Genomic DNA, 21,279 nt, shown 5'->3' with positions numbered 1-21,279 from the left:
CCAACCTCATGCTGCTGATGTCACTACCAGAGATCACATCCAACCTCATGCTGCTGATGTCACTACCAGAGATCACATCCAACCTCACGCTGCTGATGTCACTACCAGAGATCACATCCAACCTCATGCTGCTGATGTCACTACCAGAGATCACATCCAACCTGATGCTGCTGATGTCACTACCAGAGATCACATCCAACCTCATGCTGCTGATGTCACTACCAGAGATCACATCCAACCTCACGCTGCTGATGTCACTACCAGAGATCACATCCAACCTCATGCTGCTGATGTCACTACCAGAGATCACATCCAACCTCACGCTGCTGATGTCACTACCAGAGATCACATCCAACCTCACGCTGCTGATGTCACTACCAGAGATCACATCCAACCTGATGCTGCTGATGTCACTACCAGAGATCACATCCAACCTGATGTCACTACCAGAGCTGCTGATGTCACTACCAGAGATCACATGCCATGTCACCTCACGCTGCTGATGTCACTACCAGAGATCACATCCAACCTCATGCTGCTGATGTCACTACCAGAGATCACATCCAACCTGATGCTGCTGATGTCACTACCAGAGATCACATCCAACCTCATGCTGCTGATGTCACTACCAGAGATCACATCCAACCTCATGCTGCTGATGTCACTACCAGAGATCACATCCAACCTCATGCTGCTGATGTCACTACCAGAGATCACATCCAACCTCATGCTGCTGATGTCACTACCAGAGATCACATCCAACCTCATGCTGCTGATGTCACTACCAGAGATCACATCCAACCTCACTGCTGCTGATGTCACTACCAGAGATCACATCCAACCTCATGCTGCTGATGTCACTACCAGAGATCACATCCAACCTCATGCTGCTGATGTCACTACCAGAGATCACATCCAACCTCACGCTGCTGATGTCACTACCAGAGATCACATCCAACCTCATGCTGCTGATGTCACTACCAGAGATCACATCCAACCTCATGCTGCTGATGTCACTACCAGAGATCACATCCAACCTCACGCTGCTGATGTCACTACCAGAGATCACATCCAACCTCATGCTGCTGATGTCACTACCAGAGATCACATCCAACCTCACGCTGCTGATGTCACTACCAGAGATCACATCCAACCTCATGCTGCTGATGTCACTACCAGAGATCACATCCAACCTCATGCTGCTGATGTCACTACCAGAGATCACATCCAACCTCACGCTGCTGATGTCACTACCAGAGATCACATCCAACCTCATGCTGCTGATGTCACTACCAGAGATCACATCCAACCTCATGCTGCTGATGTCACTACCAGAGATCACATCCAACCTCATGCTGCTGATGTCACTACCAGAGATCACATCCAACCTCACGCTGCTGATGTCACTCACCAGAGATCACATCACCAACCTCATGCTGCTGATGTCACTACCAGAGATCACATCCAACCTCATGCTGCTGATGTCACTACCAGAGATCACATCCAACCTCATGCTGCTGATGTCACTACCAGAGATCACATCCAACCTCATGCTGCTGATGTCACTACCAGAGATCACATCCAACCTCATGCTGCTGATGTCACTACCAGAGATCACATCCAACCTCACGCTGCTGATGTCACTACCAGAGATCACATCCAACCTCATGCTGCTGATGTCACTACCAGAGATCACATCCAACCTCATGCTGCTGATGTCACTACCAGAGATCACATCCAACCTGCTGCTGATGTCACTACCAGAGATCACATCCAACCCTGATGCTGCTGATGTCACTACCAGAGATCACATCCAACCTCATGCTGCTGATGTCACTACCAGAGATCACATCCAACCTGATGCTGCTGATGTCACTACCAGAGATCACATCCAACCTCACGCTGCTGATGTCACTACCAGAGATCACATCCAACCTGATGCTGCTGATGTCACTACCAGAGATCACATCCAACCTGATGCTGCTGATGTCACTACCAGAGATCACATCCAACCTGATGCTGCTGATGTCACTACCAGAGATCACATCCAACCTGATGCTGCTGATGTCACTACCAGAGATCACATCCAACCTGATGCTGCTGATGTCACTACCAGAGATCACATCCAACCTCACGCTGCTGATGTCACTACCAGAGATCACATCCAACCTCATGCTGCTGATGTCACTACCAGAGATCACATCCAACCTGATGCTGCTGATGTCACTACCAGAGATCACATCCAACCTCATGCTGCTGATGTCACTACCAGAGATCACATCCAACCTCACGCTGCTGATGTCACTACCAGAGATCACATCCAACCTGATGCTGCTGATGTCACTACCAGAGATCACATCCAACCTGATGCTGCTGATGTCACTACCAGAGATCACATCCAACCTCATGCTGCTGATGTCACTACCAGAGATCACATCCAACCTCATGCTGCTGATGTCACTACCAGAGATCACATCCAACCTCATGCTGCTGATGTCACTACCAGAGATCACATCCAACCTCATGCTGCTGATGTCACTACCAGAGATCACATCCAACCTCATGCTGCTGATGTCACTACCAGAGATCACATCCAACCTCACGCTGCTGATGTCACTACCAGAGATCACATCCAACCTGATGCTGCTGATGTCACTACCAGAGATCACATCCAACCTCACGCTGCTGATGTCACTACCAGAGATCACATCCAACCTCATGCTGCTGATGTCACTACCAGAGATCACATCCAACCTCATGCTGCTGATGTCACTACCAGAGATCATCCAACCTCACGCTCCAACCTCATGCTGCTGATGTCACTACCAGAGATCACATCCAACCTCACGCTGCTGCTGATGTCACTACCAGAGATCACATCCAACCTCATGCTGCTGATGTCACTACCAGAGATCACATCCAACCTCAGCTGCTGATGTCACTACCAGAGATCACATCCAACCTGATGCTGCTGATGTCACTACCAGAGATCACATCCAACCTCACGCTGCTGATGTCACTACCAGAGATCACATCCAACCTCACACTGCTGATGTCACTACCAGAGATCACATCCAACCTGATGCTGCTGATGTCACTACCAGAGATCACATCCAACCTCATGCTGCTGATGTCACTACCAGAGATCACATCCAACCTGATGCTGCTGATGTCACTACCAGAGATCACATCCAACCTCATGCTGCTGATGTCACTACCAGAGATCACATCCAACCTCATGCTGCTGATGTCACTACCAGAGATCACATCCAACCTCATGCTGCTGATGTCACTACCAGAGATCACATCCAACCTGATGCTGCTGATGTCACTACCAGAGATCACATCCAACCTCATGCTGCTGATGTCACTACCAGAGATCACATCCAACCTGATGCTGCTGATGTCACTATGCAGATGATCACATCCAACCTCACGTGCTGCTGATGTCACTACCAGAGATCACATCCAACCTCATGCTGCTGATGTCACTACCAGAGATCACATCCAACCTGATGCTGCTGATGTCACTGATCACATCCAACCTCATGCTGCTGATGTCACTACCAGAGATGCATGTCACTACCAACCTCCAACCATGCTGCTGATGTCACTACCAGAGACCTCATGTCATACCAATCCTCATGCTGCTGATGTCACTACCAGAGATCACATCCAACCTCACGCTGCTCATGTCACTACCAGAGATCACATCCAACCTCATGCTGCTGATGTCACTACCAGAGATCACATCCAACCTCATGCTGCTGATGTCACTACCAGAGATCACATCCAACCTCACGCTGCTCATGTCACTACCAGAGAGATCACATCCAACCTGATGCTGCTGATGTCACTACCAGAGATCACATCCAACCTCACGCTGCTGATGTCACTGGAGGCCAGAGATCACATCAACCTCATGCTGCTCATGTCACTACCAGAGATCACATCCAACCTCACGCTGCTGATGTCACTACCAGAGATCACATCCAACCTCACGCTGCCCATGTCACTACCAGAGATCACATCAACCTCACGCTGCTGATGTCACTACCAGAGATCACATCCAACCTCACGCTGCTCATGTCACTACCAGAGATCACATCCAACCCAGCCTGATGTCACTACCAGAGATCACATCCACCTCAGGGCTGATGTCACTACCACAGATCACATCCAACCTCACGCTGCTCATGTCACTACCAGAGATCACATCCAACCTGATGCTGCTGATGTCACTACCAGAGATCACATCCAACCTGATGCTGCTGATGTCACTACCAGAGATCACATCCAACCTCATGCTGCTCATGTCACTACCAGAGATCACATCCAACCTCACGCTGCTGATGTCACCCAGAAGATCACATCCAACCTCACGCTGCTGATGTCACTACCAGAGATCACATCCAACCTCACGCTGCTGATGTCACTACCAGAGATCACATCAACCTCACGCTGCTCATGTCACTACCAGAGATCACATCAACCTGATGCTGCTGATGTCACTACCACAGATCACATCCAACCTCACGCTGCTGATGTCACTACCAGAGATCACATCCAACCTCACGCTGCTGATGTCACTACCAGAGATCACATCCAACCTCACGCTGCTGATGTCACTACCAGAGATCACATCCAACCTCACGCTGCTCATGTCACTACCAGAGATCACATCCAACCTCACGCTGCTCATGTCACTACCAGAGATCACATCCAACCTCACGCTGCTCATGTCACTACCAGAGATCACATCCAACCTGATGCTGCTGATGTCACTACCAGAGATCACATCCAACCTGATGCTGCTGATGTCACTACCAGAGATCACATCCAACCTCACGCTGCTGATGTCACTACCAGAGATCACATCCAACCTCACGCTGCTGATGTCACTACCAGAGATCACATCCAACCTCACGCTGCTCATGTCACTACCAGAGATCACATCCAACCTCATGCTGCTCATGTCACTACCAGAGATCACATCCAACCTCACGCTGCTCATGTCACTACCAGAGATCACATCCAACCTCACGCTGCTCATGTCACTACCAGAGATCACATCCAACCTCATGCTGCTGATGTCACTACCAGAGATCACATCCAACCTCATGCTGCTCATGTCACTACCAGAGATCACATCCAACCTGATGCTGCTCATGTCACTACCAGAGATCACATCCAACCTCACGCTGCTCATGTCACTACCAGAGATCACATCCAACCTCACGCTGCTCATGTCACTACCAGAGATCACATCCAACCTCACGCTGCTCATGTCACTACCAGAGATCACATCCAACCTCACGCTGCTCATGTCACTACCAGAGATCACATCCAACCTCATGCTGCTCATGTCACTACCAGAGATCACATCCAACCTCATGCTGCTCATGTCACTACCAGAGATCACATCCAACCTCATGCTGCTCATGTCACTACCAGAGATCACATCCAACCTCACGCTGCTGATGTCACTACCAGAGATCACATCCAACCTCACGCTGCTGATGTCACTACCAGAGATCACATCCAACCTCACGCTGCTCATGTCACTACCAGAGATCACATCCAACCTCACGCTGCTCATGTCACTACCAGAGATCACATCCAACCTCATGCTGCTCATGTCACTACCAGAGATCACATCCAACCTCACGCTGCTCATGTCACTACCAGAGATCACATCCAACCTCACGCTGCTCATGTCACTACCAGACATTATTTTTCTCTTTTCTTTATTGACAGATTTTCTCATGACTTTCTCACATGGCTTTCTAATCATTTAAAAAAAAATCTATTTACATAAAGTTCATTAAGTCCTTATAAAGTAGGTCGATACCAGTAGTGGTAATGGTTGTTGTGCTTACCTGTATGTACAGTATTCTGTGTCAAGGAAGTGAAGCAGAGTGATACCAGTAGTTATGGGTTTACCATGGTTACCTCGGGTTGCGTAAAGAGAGTTTGCTTGCTTTGTGGTTGACCTCATGTCTGGTATCTAGAGTTGTCCACCCAGTGATGCAACCAGCCTCTACTTAACGCCATTATCAGATAACACTAGACTTGAGTCTGAGTTCCTTTCAATATATTGATGATGGTACGATGGTTTTACCATGGAGCACAGTACTTACACTCTATCTATCCTGTGGCCTTGTTATATCACTAACGCACAGTAATACATTTTAACATTGAATTATTGCCCTGAAGAGGAATCCAGCCTGAACCTCACCCGGATGTTCTGTTTTTTATACCCACTATCCTTATAATTTATTTTTATTGTTCTTGCTAACTCTGACTCATCCATTGTATTCATTGATTGCTGCATTGCTGTAACATAAAGTATTTTTTTTTTAAAAGGTCGCAGTAGTGCTTTTGTTGAAGGCGCTTTTTCTCTTAAATGTGTTCAGCAATAAATGCCATTGAAGTGAATTATGCTGCGGCCTGAACCTTCTTTTGGTGGTTTCAGTTCAATAAATTACAGTGTGTTGGGACAATGAAGCTTTTCTCAATCTAAACCACTGCAAACGACTTCCTCCTTCCTCCTCCTCCCATGCAGATCGGGCCTCCAGAGTCCTCAGGTCTACGTGAAGCCTAAGAAGGAGCGTTACAACAGGAGCCCCGTCCAGCAGAAGATCCAGCAATTCAAACGCTTCGTAGAGAACTACCGTCGTCACATTGTTTGCTTCACTATCGTCTATGGCATCACAGCCGGATTGGCTCTGGAGAGATGCTACTGTAAGTTGTCTTCTCTCGTCTTCTCTTGTCTTCTCTCGTCTTCTCTTGTCTTCTCTGGTCTTGTCTTCTCTCATCTTCTCTCGTCTTCTGTTATCTTCTCTTGTCTTCTCTGGTCTTGTCTTCTCTGGTCTTGTCTCCTCTCATCTTCTCTTGTCTTCTCTCATCTTCTCTTGTCTTCTCTTTTCTTCTTCTGTCTTTTCTTGTCTTCTCTAGTCTTGTCTTCTCTGGTCTTTTCTGGTCTCATCATCTTTTTTGTCTTCTCTTGTCTTCTCTTGTCTTCTCTCATCTTCTCTTGTCTTCTCTCATCTTCTCTTGATTTCTCTTGTTTTCTTCTGTCTTTTCTTGTCTTCTCTAGTCTTGTCTTCTCTGGTCTTTTCTGGTCTGATCATCTCTTTTGTCTTCTCTCATCTTCTCCTGTCTTCTTCTGTCTTGTCTTCTCTGGTCTTTTCTTCTCTTGTATTCTCTGGTCTTGTCTTCTCTTGTCTTGTCTTCTCTCGTCTCGTCTTCTCTTGTCCTCTTTTCTATTATTTTCTCCTGTCTTCTCTCATCTTCTCTTATCTTCTCTTGTCTTCTCTCGTCTTGTCTTCTCTCGTCTTGTCTTCTCTCGTCTTGTCTTGTCTTCTCCCGTCTTGTCTTACATTGTCTTCTCTCATCTTCTCTTGTCTTCTCTCGTCTTCTCTCATCTTGTCTTCTCTCGTCTTCTCTCGTCTTGTCTTCTCTCTTCTTGTCTTCTTTTCAATTATTTTCTCTGTTCTTCTGTTTTGGGAGTTTGCTGGCACTTCGTTACAACTGCTATAATATACATTTGATTGATTTGAATTTGAGATAGCCTGGTTGGTCCCAGATATGTTTGTGATGTCTCGCCAACACCTATGCTTGTTGTCAAGACAGTACAAACAGATATGAGACCAGGCTGGGAGTAAACTGTGCCAAGGAGAAGAAGAAGGCTGGGAGTTTTTTTATCTCGCTAAGGCGATCACGAGAGACGATTGTTTAGTTGACACAAATGCTTAACTTAATGAGATTTTCCTAATTTTGTTGATTACTCATGCAATTTTAACTCCATTGCCCCACAAAAGCATCTTCTGAATGCTTAGGTACATTTTTCATTACATTACAATAGCTATACTGTATCTGAGTAGAAAGGTCTTCTGTCAGCCTTGTATATACCCTGAATCCCAAATCAAGCCCTAATCCTTCCTGTAGATCTAACAGAATGGGATATGTTTAAGCAATATGGTGATGACTTAAACTTACCCTTCTGTTTGGCTGACTTTTTTTGTTGCCATTTTGATTACACTTATCCAATCTCTTCCGATCTACAGTAGTGCCCTAGAGAATACGGGGGGGCTGAGGGTCTTATTTGGGATTCAGGTAAAGCCTGTGGACTAACAGAAACAAACCCCTAGCTGCGTGTTTAGACTATGGTTTGCAGGCATACTCCTCAGGCGTGCCGGAGACGTCGGTGGTGGGTATCTTGGTGTCGCGTGGTTCGGCGGCGGCCATCTCCTTCCTGTACCCCTACATGCTGCTGACGGTGTGCCGTAACCTCATCACCCTGGGACGAGAGACCTTCCTCAACCGATACATCCCCTTCGACGCCGCTATAGACTTCCACCGCTTCATGGCCATGTCCGCCCTCTTACTCACAGGTCAGAGGTCAGACGTCAGAGGTTGACACTTCTTAGGGCATCAACACTAAAGGAGGGGTTGACTGGGCGGAATTGGAAAAAAAAAGTCACTTACCAATGTAAAAATCCTACAAATATATTTATATTCTTTGTCTAAATCATTTCACTTTTGGGATCTCCGACATTTATGAATCCTAGTTTTTCCACATCTCATTGTAGTATCACATTGACAATGTTTTTCCAGTTCATGTTATGTTTTGCTCCTGAATGAACCCCTTCTTCTTCTCCTCTCCTCTTTAGTTGTCCATTCTCTGGGTCATGTGGTTAATGTCTACGTGTTCTCAGTCAGTGACCTCAGCATCCTGGTCTGTCTGTTCCCCAAGGTCCTAGTCAACAATGGGTAATGGCAGTATTCTGGATTCTTTTTCATTCTTCAGGATTTTGGGGGAATATATTTTGGGGGGATTCTCTTTTCACACGCGTACCTCTTTACATACATACTCTTGTATCTGAATTGCTATGTGTTGAGTATTTACTATGTTGAGTATTTACTGTGTTGACTATTTACCATGTTGACTATTTACTGTGTTGACTATTTACTGTGTTGACTATTTACCATGTTGACTATTTACTGTGTTGACTATTTACTGTGTTGACTATTTACTGTGTTGACTATTTACTGTGTTGACTATTTACTGTGTTGACTATTTACTGTGTTGACTATTTACCATGTTGACTATTTACTGTGTTGACTATTTACTGTGTTGACTATTTACCATGTTGACTATTTACTGTGTTGACTATTTACTGTGTTGACTATTTACTGTGTTGACTATTTACTGTGTTGACTATTTACTGTGTTGACTATTTACTGTGTTGACTATTTACTGTGTTGACTATTTACTGTGTTGACTATTTACTGTGTTGACTATTTACCATGTTGACTATTTACTGTGTTGACTATTTACTGTGTTGACTATTTACTGTGTTGACTATTTACTGTGTTGACTATTTACCATGTTGACTATTTACTGTGTTGACTATTTACTGTGTTGACTATTTACTGTGTTGACTATTTACTGTGTTGACTATTTACCATGTTGACTATTTACTGTGTTGACTATTTACTGTGTTGACTATTTACTGTGTTGACTATTTACTGTGTTGACTATTTACCATGTTGACTATTTACTGTGTTGACTATTTACTGTGTTGACTATTTACTGTGTTGACTATTTACTGTGTTGACTATTTACTGTGTTGACTATTTACTGTGTTGACTATTTACCATGTTGACTATTTACTGTGTTGACTATTTACTGTGTTGACTATTTACTGTGTTGACTATTTACCGTGTTGACTATTTACTGTGTTGACTATTTACTGTGTTGACTATTTACTGTGTTGACTATTTACTGTGTTTTGACCATTTGCAGGTCTGAGATGCCGTTGAAATGGTCGTGGTGGTTCTTTCAGAGTGTTCCAGGTAGGACAGAATTACAAACCTTTCCCACCGGTCAAAACTGGGCAAAACGAGTTGATGTCATAATTATGTCATTTCTACCCGTTTCTAGTTATAATGACGCCAATGCAACCAGTTTTGCCCACTGGGTTTGCTTTAGTCCCAGAATATGGACGATAAAGAGCTACTTTATGTTATTGCTGAATATTACAGTAGCTCAATGCTTGTACGTGTCTCTAACGTTACTCTAACGTGTCTCTAACGTGTCTCTGTAACGTTACTCTAATGTGTCTCTCTCTAACGTGTCTCTAACGTGTCTCTCTCTCTCTAACGTGTCTCTAACGTGTCTCTCTCTAATGTTACTCTAACGTGTCTCTCTCTAATGTTACTCTAACGTGTCTCTAACGTGTCTCTCTCTCTCTAACGTGTCTCTAATGTGTCTCTCTCTAATGTTACTCTAACGTTTCTCTCTCTAATGTGTCTCTCTCTAACGTGTCTCTAACGTGTCTCTCTCTAATGTTACTCTAACGTCTCTCTCTCTAACGTGTTTCTCTAACGTGTCTCTCTCTAATGTTTCTCTAACGTGTCTCTCTCTAACGTGTCTCTCTCTAACGTGTCTCTAACGTCTCTCTCTCTAACGTGTCTCTCTCTCTAACGTGTCCCTCCTCTAATGTTACTCTAACGTGTCTCTCTCTCTAACGTGTCCCTCCTCTAATGTTCTCTAACGTGTCTCTCTCTGACTCTCTAACGTGTCTCTCTCTCTAACGTGTCTCTCTCTCTAACGTGTCTCTAACGTGTCTCTCTCTCTAACGTGTCTCTCTCTCTAACGTGTCTCTAACGTGTCTCTCTCTCTAATGTTACCCTAACGTGTCTCTCTCTAATGTTACTCTAACGTGTCTCTCTCTCTAACGTGTCTCTCTCTCTCTAACGTGTCTCTGATGTGTCTCTCTCTAATGTCTCTCTAACGTGTCTCTAACGTGTCTCTAACGTGTCTCTCTCTAATGTGTCTCTAACGTGTCTCTCTCTAATGTTACTCTAACGTGTCTCTCTCTAATGTGTCTCTAACGTGTCTCTCTCTCTAACGTGTCTCTCTCTAATGTGTCTCTAACGTGTCTCTCTCTCTAACGTGTCTCTCTCTAATGTTAGTCTAACGTGTCTCTCTCTCTAACGTGTCTCTCTCTAACGTGTCTCTAACGTCTCTCTCTCTAACGTGTCTCTAACGTGTCTCTAACGTCTCTCTCTAACGTGTCTCTCTCTCTAACGTGTCTCTCTCTCTAATGTTACTCTAACGTGTCTCTAACGTGTCTCTCTCTGTCTCTCTAACGTGTCTCTCTCTGTCTCTCTAACGTGTCTCTCTCTCTAACGTGTCTCTAACGTGTCTCTCTCTGTCTCTCTAACGTGTCTCTCTCTGTCTCTCTAACGTGTCTCTCTCTGTCTCTCTAACGTGTCTCTCTCTCTAACGTGTCTCTAACGTGTCTCTCTCTGTCTCTCTAACGTGTCTCTCTCTCTAACGTGTCTCTCTCTAACGTGTCTCTCTCTAATGTGTCTCTAACGTGTCTCTCTCTGTCTCTCTAACGTGTCTCTCTCTAATGTCTCTCTAACGTGTCTCTCTCTCTAATGTCTCTCTAACGTGTCTCTCTCTCTAATGTTTCTCTAACGTGTCTCTCTCTCTAACGTGTCTCTAACGTGTCTCTCTCTAATGTCTCTCTAACGTGTCTCTCTCTCTAATGTTTCTCTAACGTGTCTCTCTCTAATGTTACTCTAACGTGTCTCTCTCTAACGTGTCTCTCTGACGTGTCTCTCTCTAACGTGTCTCTCTCTAACGTGTCTCTCTCTAATGTTTCTCTAACGTGTCTCTCTCTAATGTTTCTCTAACGTCTCTCTCTCTCTAATGTTTCTCAAACGTCTCTCTCTCTAACGTGTCTCTCTCTAACGTCTCTCTCTCTCTAACGTGTCTCTAACGTGTCTCTAACGTGTCTCTAACGTGTCTCTCTCTCTAACATCTCTCTCTCTAACGTGTCTCTAACGTGTCTCTAACGTGTCTCTAACATGTCTCTCTCTCTAACGTCTCTCTCTCTAACGTGTCTCTCTCTAATGTTTCTCTAACGTGTCTCTAACGTGTCTCTCTCTAATGTCTCTCTAACGTGTCTCTCTCTAATGTTTCTCTAACGTGTCTCTCTCTCTAACGTGTCTCCCTCTCTAATGTCTCTCTAACGTCTCTCTCTCTCTGTTTCTCTAACGTGTCTCTCTCTAATGTTACTCTAACGTGTCTCTAATGTTACTCTCACGTGTGTCTCTCTCTAACGTGTCTCTAACGTTACTCTCACGTGTGTCTCTCTCTCTCTAATGTTACTCTAACGTGTCTCTCTCTCTAACGTGTCTCTAACGTTACTCTCACGTGTGTCTCTCTCTCTAACGTGTCTCTAACGTTACTCTCACGTGTGTCTCTCTCTCTCTAATGTTACTGCAGGATTAACGGGGATCCTGCTTCTCTTCATCTTTGCGTTTATGTACGTCTTTGCCACTCAGTACTTCCGACGAATCAGCTTCCGGGGTTTCTGGCTCACACACTACCTCTATGTGGTCGTCTACATTCTGGTGAGCACAGAGATACATTATATTCATATACGTATACCTTGTACAACATATACAGATGAGTATTACTATAGTAGTTGCTGGTTAACCGAAGGGGCTTGCCATAACGTTGAACCACGGTGAACACAGGGAGATTCTCATTTGCATGAAAAGACCGTCCTCTCCTCGAATCCTCCGTGACCTGGAACTCGATAAGTGGTCTAGGAGAGTGTCAATTAGTCAGTAGGTGAAGGAGCCTTGTTCCCCTCATTCATTACCTACTAAATTCCACCCAAAAACTATATTTTTGCTCTTTGTTTCATTATTCCATTGTTGATATAGTTTAATGTATAATAATAATAATAGTTTAATAATGTTTTCCATGTCAGCAATCAAGTTTGTAAGCTATATAACTTTAAAAATACACACATACAGCCGGAAGGATGTATTTAGGTTGGATTGAATGTAAATGCTGGTCCCTGTAGGGAGAACATGAAGTAAATTTCCTCTTGGCCCTTTCCTCCCCTGGTTTCTAGTTTATTTAAAACATGATCCTCTTGGTCATGTCTCCTCCCCTGGTTTCTAGTTTATTTAAAACATGATCCTCTTGGCCATGTCTCCCCCCCTGGTTTCTAGTTTATTTAAAACATGATCCTCTTGGCCATGTCTCCTCCCCTGGTTTCTAGTTTATTTAAAACATGATCCTCTTGGCCATGTCTCCTCCCCTGGTTTCTAATTGATTAAAACATGATCCTCTTGGCCATGTCTCCTCCCCTGGTTTCTAATTGATTAAAACATGATCCTCTTGGCCATGTCTCATCCCCTGGTTTCTAGTTTATTTAAAACATGATCCTCTTGGCCATGTCTCATCCCCTGGTTTCTAGTTTATTTAAAACATGATCCTCTTGGCCATGTCTCATCCCCTGGTTTCTAGTTGATTAAAACATGATCCTCTTGGCCATGTCTCATCCCCTGGTTTCTAGTTTATTTTAAACATGATCCTCTTGGCCATGTCTCATCCCCTGGTTTCTAGTTGATTAAAACATGATCCTCTTGGCCATGTCTCATCCCCTGGTTTCTAGTTGATTAAAACATGATCCTCTTGGCCATGTCTCATCCCCTGGTTTCTAATTGATTAAAACATGATCCTCTTGGCCATGTCTCCTCCCCTGGTTTCTAATTGATTAAAACATGATCCTCTTGGCCATGTCTCCTCCCCTGGTTTCTAGTTTATTTTAAACATGATCCTCTTGGCCATGTCTCATCCCCTGGTTTCTAGTTGATTAAAACATGATCCTCTTGGCCATGTCTCATCCCCTGGTTTCTAGTTGATTAAAACATGATCCTCTTGGCCATGTCTCATCCCCTGGTTTCTAGTTGATTAAAACATGATCCTCTTGGCCATGTCTCATCCCCTGGTTTCTAATTGATTAAAACATGATCCTCTTGGCCATGTCTCCTCCCCTGGTTTCTAGTTTATTTTAAACATGATCCTCTTGGCCATGTCTCCTCCCCTGGTTTCTAGTTGATTAAAACATGATCCTCTTGGCCATGTCTCATCCCCTGGTTTCTAGTTTATTTTAAACATGATCCTCTTGGCCATGTCTCGTCCCACCAGACAGTCATCCATGGCAGCTTTGCTCTGCTCCAGGAGCCTCGTTTCCACATCTACCTGATCCCCCCGGGACTGCTCTTCCTCCTGGACAAACTCATCAGCCTCAACAGGAAGAAGGTGGAGATCCCTGTGGTCAATGCTACGCTGCTGCCCTCAGGTAGGGACTGGGATAGAGGGTGGGAGGAAGGGAGGAAGGGTGCGTTGGTTGGTGGGTGGGAGGGAGGGGGAAGGGAGGGATGGAGGAAGGGAAGGAGTGAGGAAGGGGGGATGGATGGTGGATTAGATGGATGGATGGATGGATGGATGGATGGATAAGTTCCCATTCCAGTTCTTTGTGGGTTAATTCTAGTTCTATCCTTATATTCCCCTCTACTCTGGCTATTGCCTTGTGCTACTGGTCGCTCAACCTCTCTCTATATCTTATTTTCTCTCTCTCTCTCTCTCTCTCTCTCTCTCTCTCTCTCTCTCTCTCTCTCTCTCTCTCTCTCTCTCTCAACCTCTCCCCACCCCAACATAGAAGTGACATACCTGGAGTTCAAGCGTCCCCAGGGCTTTGTGTACCGCTCAGGCCAGTGGGTGAGGGTGGCGTGTCTGGCGCTTGGCACAGATGAGTATCACCCATTCACCCTGACGTCAGCTCCACACGAGGAGACCCTCAGCCTTCACATCCGCGCCATAGGCCCCTGGACCAGCCACCTCCGAGAGGCATACGCCCCCACCAACCTGGAACAACTGCAAACATATCCAAAGGCATGGAGGGAGGGAAGGAGGGAGGCATGGAGGGAGGGAAGGAGGGAGGCATGGAGGGAGGGAAGGAGGGAGGCATGGAGGGAGGGAAGGAGGGAGGCATGGAGGGAGGGAAGGAGGGAGGCATGGAGGGAGGGAAAGAGGGAGGCATGGAGGGAGGGAAGGAGGGAGGCATGGAGGGAGGGAGGATGTGTATGTGTAGGGTGGGGGGTCTGTGTGTAGGTTGGGGGTCTGTGTGTAGGTTGGGGGTCTGTGTGTAGGGTGGGGATCTGTGTGTAGGGTGGGGTCTGTGTGTAGGTTGGGGGTCTGTGTGTAGGGTGGGGATCTGTGTGTAGGTTGGGGGTCTGTGTGTAGGTTGGGGGTCTGTGTGTAGGGTGGGGGTTCTGTGTGTAGGTTGGGGGTCTGTGTGTAGGTTGGGGGTCTGTGTGTAGGGTGGGGGTCTGTGTGTCGGTTGGGGGTCTGTGAGTGTGCATCTGTGCATCCATCCGTGTCTGCTGCAAGCGTGTCTGTGTACATGCATCCTTGTGGCTGGTTGGTTGGATGGTTGATTAATTATTGCTGTTTTCCAATGCTTTCTCTATCACATATTTGCACTCCCATTCCACAGCTGTACCTGGACGGGCCGTTTGGGGAGGGCCACCAGGAGTGGACAAATTTTGAGGTGTCAGTCCTGGTGGGAGGAGGGATTGGAGTCACCCCCTTCGCTTCCATCCTCAAGGACCTGGTGTTCAAGTCCTCAGTCAAGTTCAAGATACAGTGTAAAAAAGTAAGCTGTACAAATGAGAATGTCAGGAACCTTCTCCTTCTTCTCCTCCTTCTCCTCCTTCTTCTCCTTCTTCTTCTACTTCTGCTTCTTCTTCTCCTTCTGCTTCTTCTTCTCCTTCTGCTTCTTCTTCTCCTTCTTCTCCTTCTTCTCCTTCTGCTTCTTCTTCTTCTTCTTCTTCTTCTTCTTCTTCTTCTTCCTTCTGCTTCTTCTTCTTCTTCTTCTTCTTCTTCTTCTTCTTCTTCTTCTTCTTCTTCTTCTTTTGCTTCTTCTTCTTCTTTTGCTTCTTCTGCTTCTTCTTATTCTCCTTCTTCTTCTTCTCCTTCTGCTTCTTCTAGTGATCCAAATCAAAGTTTATTTGTCACATGCGCCGAATAGAACAGGTGTAGACCTTACAGTGAAATGCTTACTTACAGGCTCTAACCAATAGTGCAAAAAAAGGTATTATGTGAACAATAGGTAAGTAAAGAAGTAAAACAACAGTAAAAAGACAGGCTGTATACAGTAGAGAGGGTATAACAGTAGCGAGGCTACATACAGACACCGGTTAGTCAGGCTGATTGAGGTAGTATGTACATGTAGATATGGTTACATGTACAGTATTTACACAGTATTTACACAGTCCCGTATCAGAATAAAAGTAAATATACCTCCTGTCTTTATGTCCTTAACCTAAACTGAATCCCTATGCCTAACCTTTGGCTTTGCCCGGGGGGAATATCCTGTCCGTCTGCAGATATACTTTATCTGGGTGACGCGGACTCAGCGTCAGTTTGAGTGGGTGTCTGACATCATCCGGAAGGTGGAGGAGCAGGACAGTCTGGGCCTGGTCTCTGTCCACATCTACATCACACAGCTGGCGGAGAAGTTTGACCTGCGAACCACCATGCTGGTGAGAACAACCAACAAACGGTTTCCTGGACGTAGATTAAAAGCCCACATTCTCAACCCAGTGCTAGGCTTAATCTGGGTCTGGAAAACTGGCCCTAGAAGTGCTTGAAAATGTCACAGGATTAGAGTACAACAGTGTAGATACATTGCCTGGTTTAGTTGTAGCTTCTATTATGTACCAGGAGGGCAGAGCTTGCACTTTAGGACCTTAAGACTTTAGGACCTTACGACTTTAGGACTTTAGGACCTTACGACTTTAGGACTTTAGGACCTTAAGACTTTCGGACTTTAAGACCTTAAGACTTTAAGACTTTAGGACCTTAAGACTTTAGGACTTTAGGACCTTACGACTTTAGGACTTTAGGACCTTAAGACTTTCGGACTTTAAGACCTTAAGACTTTAAGACTTTAGGACCTTAAGACTTTAGGACTTTAGGACCTTACGACTTTAGGACTTTAGGACCTTACAACTTTAGGACTTTACGACTTTAAGACTTTAGGACCTTACGGCTTTAGGACCTTAAGATTTTAAGACTTTAGGACCTTAAGACTTTAGGACTTAGTAACTAAGACTTTAGGACTTGGTAACTAAGACTTTAGGACTTGGTGACTAAGACGTTAGGACTTGGTGACTAAGACTTTAGGACTTGGTAACTGAGACTTTAGGACTTGGTAACTGAGACTTTAGGACTTGGTAACTAAGACTATAGGACTTGGTAACTAAGACTTTAGGACTTGGTGACTAAGACTTTAGGACTTGGTGACTAAGACTTTAGGACTTGGTAACTAAGACTTTAGGACTTGGTGATTTTGTGACTTTAAGACTTTAGGACTTTAAAATGTTAGGACTTGAGGAATTTAGGACTGTACATTTTTAACAACAGTAAATGTAGTATGTGGTACTAAAGTGGGATGTCCTGATGTGTCTGGTCAGTACGTGTGTGAGCGTCACTTCCAGAAGGTGTGGAATCGGAGCCTGTTCACCGGCCTGCGATCTGTGACCCACTTTGGTCGTCCACCATTTGCCTCCTTCTTCAGCTCTCTGCAGGAGGTGCACCCTGAGGTTAGTTACTGCTACTACATTGTATGTGTGTGTGTATGTGTGTGTGGCATGTATGTGTGTGTGTGTCCTTTGTCTCCTTCAGCTCATTACAGGAGGTCAGCACTCTGAGGTCAGTTACATAGACACATCCATCAGCGCCATGCTGCGTAAAAACCTGATGCCAGACCTGTTTGTACTTTATAGTGGTTATTATATTGCTATCATCTGTTATCATAGTATCTATCAGTATTACTTGTCCATAGACATTAGCTAATACAGCACAAACTTCTCCGGAAATGCTATATACAGCACATATGGAAAATATTCAGACCTCACTTTTTCCATATTTTGTTTACGTTAAAAGCCTTAATTCAGAAATGGATGAAATTGTTTTTTTTTTTCATCCTTCATCAATCTACACACAATACCCCATAATGACAAAGCAAAAAAAAGGATTTTTAGAAATATTTGCAAATGTATTAAAAATAATACATTTACATGAGTATTCAGACCCTTTAACTCAGTACTTTGTTGAAGCACCTTTTGGCAGCGATTACAACCTCTGCAGTTAGTAATCTACCATGATAAACAGATACTCATACATTGGAACTGGTCTTACAGAATTACTCTCTCTCTCTCTCTCTCTCTCTCTCTCTCTCTCTCTCTCTCTCTCTCTCTGTCTCTCTCTCTCTCTCTCTCTCTCTCTCTCTCTCTCTGTCTCTCTCTCTCTCTCTCTCTCTCTCTCTCTCTCTCTCTCTAGGTGGGTAAGATTGGTGTGTTCAGCTGTGGTCCTCCTGGTCTCACTAAGAACGTAGAGAAGGCCTGCCAACAGATGAACAAGAGAGACCAAACACATTTCATACATCACTATGAGAACTTCTAACTGGGGAATACCCATAGTACACCACTTACTACTGTGCTGAATAACAACAATAATAACAATGAAGAAAGAACCGTTTATGAGTCCTTCAGACTAGATTTTACGACTTGTAAATTCATTAAAATAAAAAATAAAATACTGTCTACTGCTTTTACGTAATATTTGTCATTTTCAATGATTAGCAATGTTATGAGCTAGTCTGTATTAAATAGATATGTCCATTTTATATATGATGTGATAATTAACAGATTGCATTTTTTGAACCTGAAGATGAACGGTTTTGACCACTTGATAATGTTGGTTGCTCCTGCTGTCACTGTTAGAAAGCACTTGTTGCACCCCCGGTGTATAAAATGACAAAGGCACCTGCAAAAAAATAAATGTTATTTTTTTAAAAAATCCATTTTGTTGTGCTGTTGTTACATTTTGTATTGTTGTTTTCATGTCCTACGGTGTTGTTACACACACACAGGCGAAGTGAAAATGATACCATGATTGATATATCAATTGAGCAACGTGCACAATCATGGTATCATTTACACTTCGCCTGTCAGAGCCATGATGAGCACGACCCAGGCATTGTCTCGGCTTTGCTGTATCACAACCTCTTCACTCAGAGTAGCCTTCCATCAACCTACCAAAGGTTGCATCTGGGCAGAAACCGGTATGAATGGTAGCTCTTTAGGCTTTCAATGAGAAGCTTGCGAGTAGATACCTTCCATCAACCTACCAAAGGTTGCACCTGGGCAGAAACCGGTATGAATGGTAGCTCTTTAGGCTTTCAATGAGAAGCTTGCGAGTAGATACCTTCCATCAACCTACCAAAGGTTGCACCTGGGCAGAAACCGGTATGAATGGTAGCTCTTTAGGCTTTCAATGAGAAGCTTGCGAGTAGATACCTTCCATCAACCTACCAAAGGTTGCACCTGGGCAGAAACCGGTATGAATGGTAGCTCTTCAGGCTTTCAATGAGAAGCTTGCGAGTAGATACCTTCCATCAACCTACCAAAGGTTGCACCTGGGCAGAAACCGGTATGAATGGTAGCTCTTTAGGCTTTCAATGAGAAGCTTGCGAGTAGATACCTTCCATCAACCTACCAAAGGTTGCACCTGGGCAGAAACCGGTATGAATGGTAGCTCTTTAGGCTTTCAATGAGAAGCTTGCGAGTAGATACCTTCCATCAACCTACCAAAGGTTGCACCTGGGCAGAAACCGGTATGAATGGTAGCTCTTTAGGCTTTCAATGAGAAGCTTGCGAGTAGATACTGAGAAATAATCAGTCGCCTTCATTTTAGGGAAATATTTTTCCTGCCCGAGCTATTTAAAGGCATTTAAAACCATTATTCATTTTGACAACTATTTTCCCAACATCAATCGGTGATATCGCATCATTAAAACGCGTTTACCGTATGCAGGCGCACCGTGACTACAATCTAGCCAAGCCTGTATCTGTAAAATCAACAAAATAAGCCCTTTTTTACTCTTTTCGTTGCATCAAATACGTTGTAAATAGCTGCTGAGACAAGTTGATTTAAAAACGTTTTCATTGTGACGGCGCTTCAAACAAAGGCGGGAGGTAGCCTAGTGGTTAGAGCGTAGGTCTCGTAACCAGCAGGTAGCCTAGTGGTTAGAGCGTAGGTCTCGTAACCAGCAGGTAGCCTAGTGGTTAGAGCGTAGGTCTCGTAACCAGCAGGTAGCCTAGTGGTTAGAGCGCAGGTCTCGTAACCAGCAGGTAGCCTAGTGGTTAGAGCGTAGGTCTCGTAACCAGCAGGTAGCCTAGTGGTTAGAGCGTAGGTCTAGTAACCAGCAGGTAGCCTAGTGGTTAGAGCGTAGGTCTCGTAACCAGCAGGTAGCCTAGTGGTTAGAGCGTAGGTCTCGTAACCAGTAGGTAGCCTAGTGGTTAGAGCGTAGGTCTCGTAACCAGCAGGTAGCCTAGTGGTTAGAGCGTAGGTCTCGTAACCAGCAGGTAGCCTAGTGGTTAGAGCGTAGGTCTCGTAACCAGCAGGTAGCCTAGTGGTTAGAGCGTAGGTCTCGTAACCAGCAGGTAGCCTAGTGGTTAGAGCGTAGGTCTCGTAACCAGCAGGTAGCCTAGTGGTTAGAGCGTAGGTCTCGTAACCAGCAGGTAGCCTAGTGGTTAGAGCGTAGGTCTAGTAACCAGCAGGTAGCCTAGTGGTTAGAGCGTAGGTCTCGTAACCAGCAGGTAGCCTAGTGGTTAGAGCGTAGGTCTCGTAACCAGCAGGTAGCCTAGTGGTTAGAGCGTAGGTCTAGTAACCAGCAGGTAGCCTAGTGGTTAGAGCGTAGGTCTCGTAACCAGCAGGTAGCCTAGTGGTTAGAGCGTAGGTCTAGTAACCAGCAGGTAGCCTAGTGGTTAGAGCGTAGGTCTCGTAACCAGCAGGTAGCCTAGTGGTTAGAGCGTAGGTCTCGTAACCAGCAGGTAGCCTAGTGGTTAGAGCGTAGGTCTAGTAACCAGCAGGTAGCCTAGTGGTTAGAGCGTAGGTCTCGTAACCAGCAGGTAGCCTAGTGGTTAGAGCGTAGGTCTCGTAACCAGCAGGTAGCCTAGTGGTTAGAGCGTAGGTCTAGTAACCAGCAGGTAGCCTAGTGGTTAGAGCGTAGGTCTCGTAACCAGCAGGTAGCCTAGTGGTTAGAGCGTAGGTCTAGTAACCAGCAGGTAGCCTAGTGGTTAGAGCGTAGGTCTCGTAACCAGCAGGTAGCCTAGTGGTTAGAGCGTAGGTCTCGTAACCAGCAGGTAGCCTAGTGGTTAGAGCGTAGGTCTCGTAACCAGCAGGTAGCCTAGTGGTTAGAGCGTAGGTCTAGTAACCAGCAGGTAGCCTAGTGGTTAGAGCGTAGGTCTCGTAACCAGCAGGTAGCCTAGTGGTTAGAGCGTAGGTCTCGTAACCAGCAGGTAGCCTAGTGGTTAGAGCATAGGTCT

The 21,279-nt window shown here is 45.2% G+C and overlaps 1 protein-coding gene across 1 annotated transcript in view; it reads left to right on the top strand.

Moving 5' to 3' along the window:
- Positions 1-18,752, top strand: part of LOC118378457 (dual oxidase 2) — a 50,970-nt gene extending 32,218 nt beyond the window's left edge. The window contains 12 exon segments of the mRNA XM_052481119.1: positions 5,104-5,443; positions 6,566-6,744; positions 8,166-8,396; positions 8,676-8,775; positions 9,812-9,861; positions 12,308-12,435; positions 14,030-14,183; positions 14,544-14,776; positions 15,381-15,539; positions 16,273-16,428; positions 17,362-17,490; positions 18,230-18,752. Of these exon segments, the coding sequence (XP_052337079.1) occupies positions 5,104-5,443; positions 6,566-6,744; positions 8,166-8,396; positions 8,676-8,775; positions 9,812-9,861; positions 12,308-12,435; positions 14,030-14,183; positions 14,544-14,776; positions 15,381-15,539; positions 16,273-16,428; positions 17,362-17,490; positions 18,230-18,352 (1,982 nt within the window). The 3' untranslated portion in view covers positions 18,353-18,752.
- Positions 18,753-21,279: the final 2,527 nt, after the last annotated feature.

This window comes from Oncorhynchus keta, chromosome 26 (genome assembly GCF_023373465.1).
Source record: "Oncorhynchus keta strain PuntledgeMale-10-30-2019 chromosome 26, Oket_V2, whole genome shotgun sequence".
In the NCBI taxonomy this organism is placed as follows: Eukaryota; Metazoa; Chordata; class Actinopteri; order Salmoniformes; family Salmonidae; genus Oncorhynchus; species Oncorhynchus keta.
Note: the sequence above shows the minus strand (reverse complement) of the source record. Positions and strands in the feature narration are given on the sequence as shown.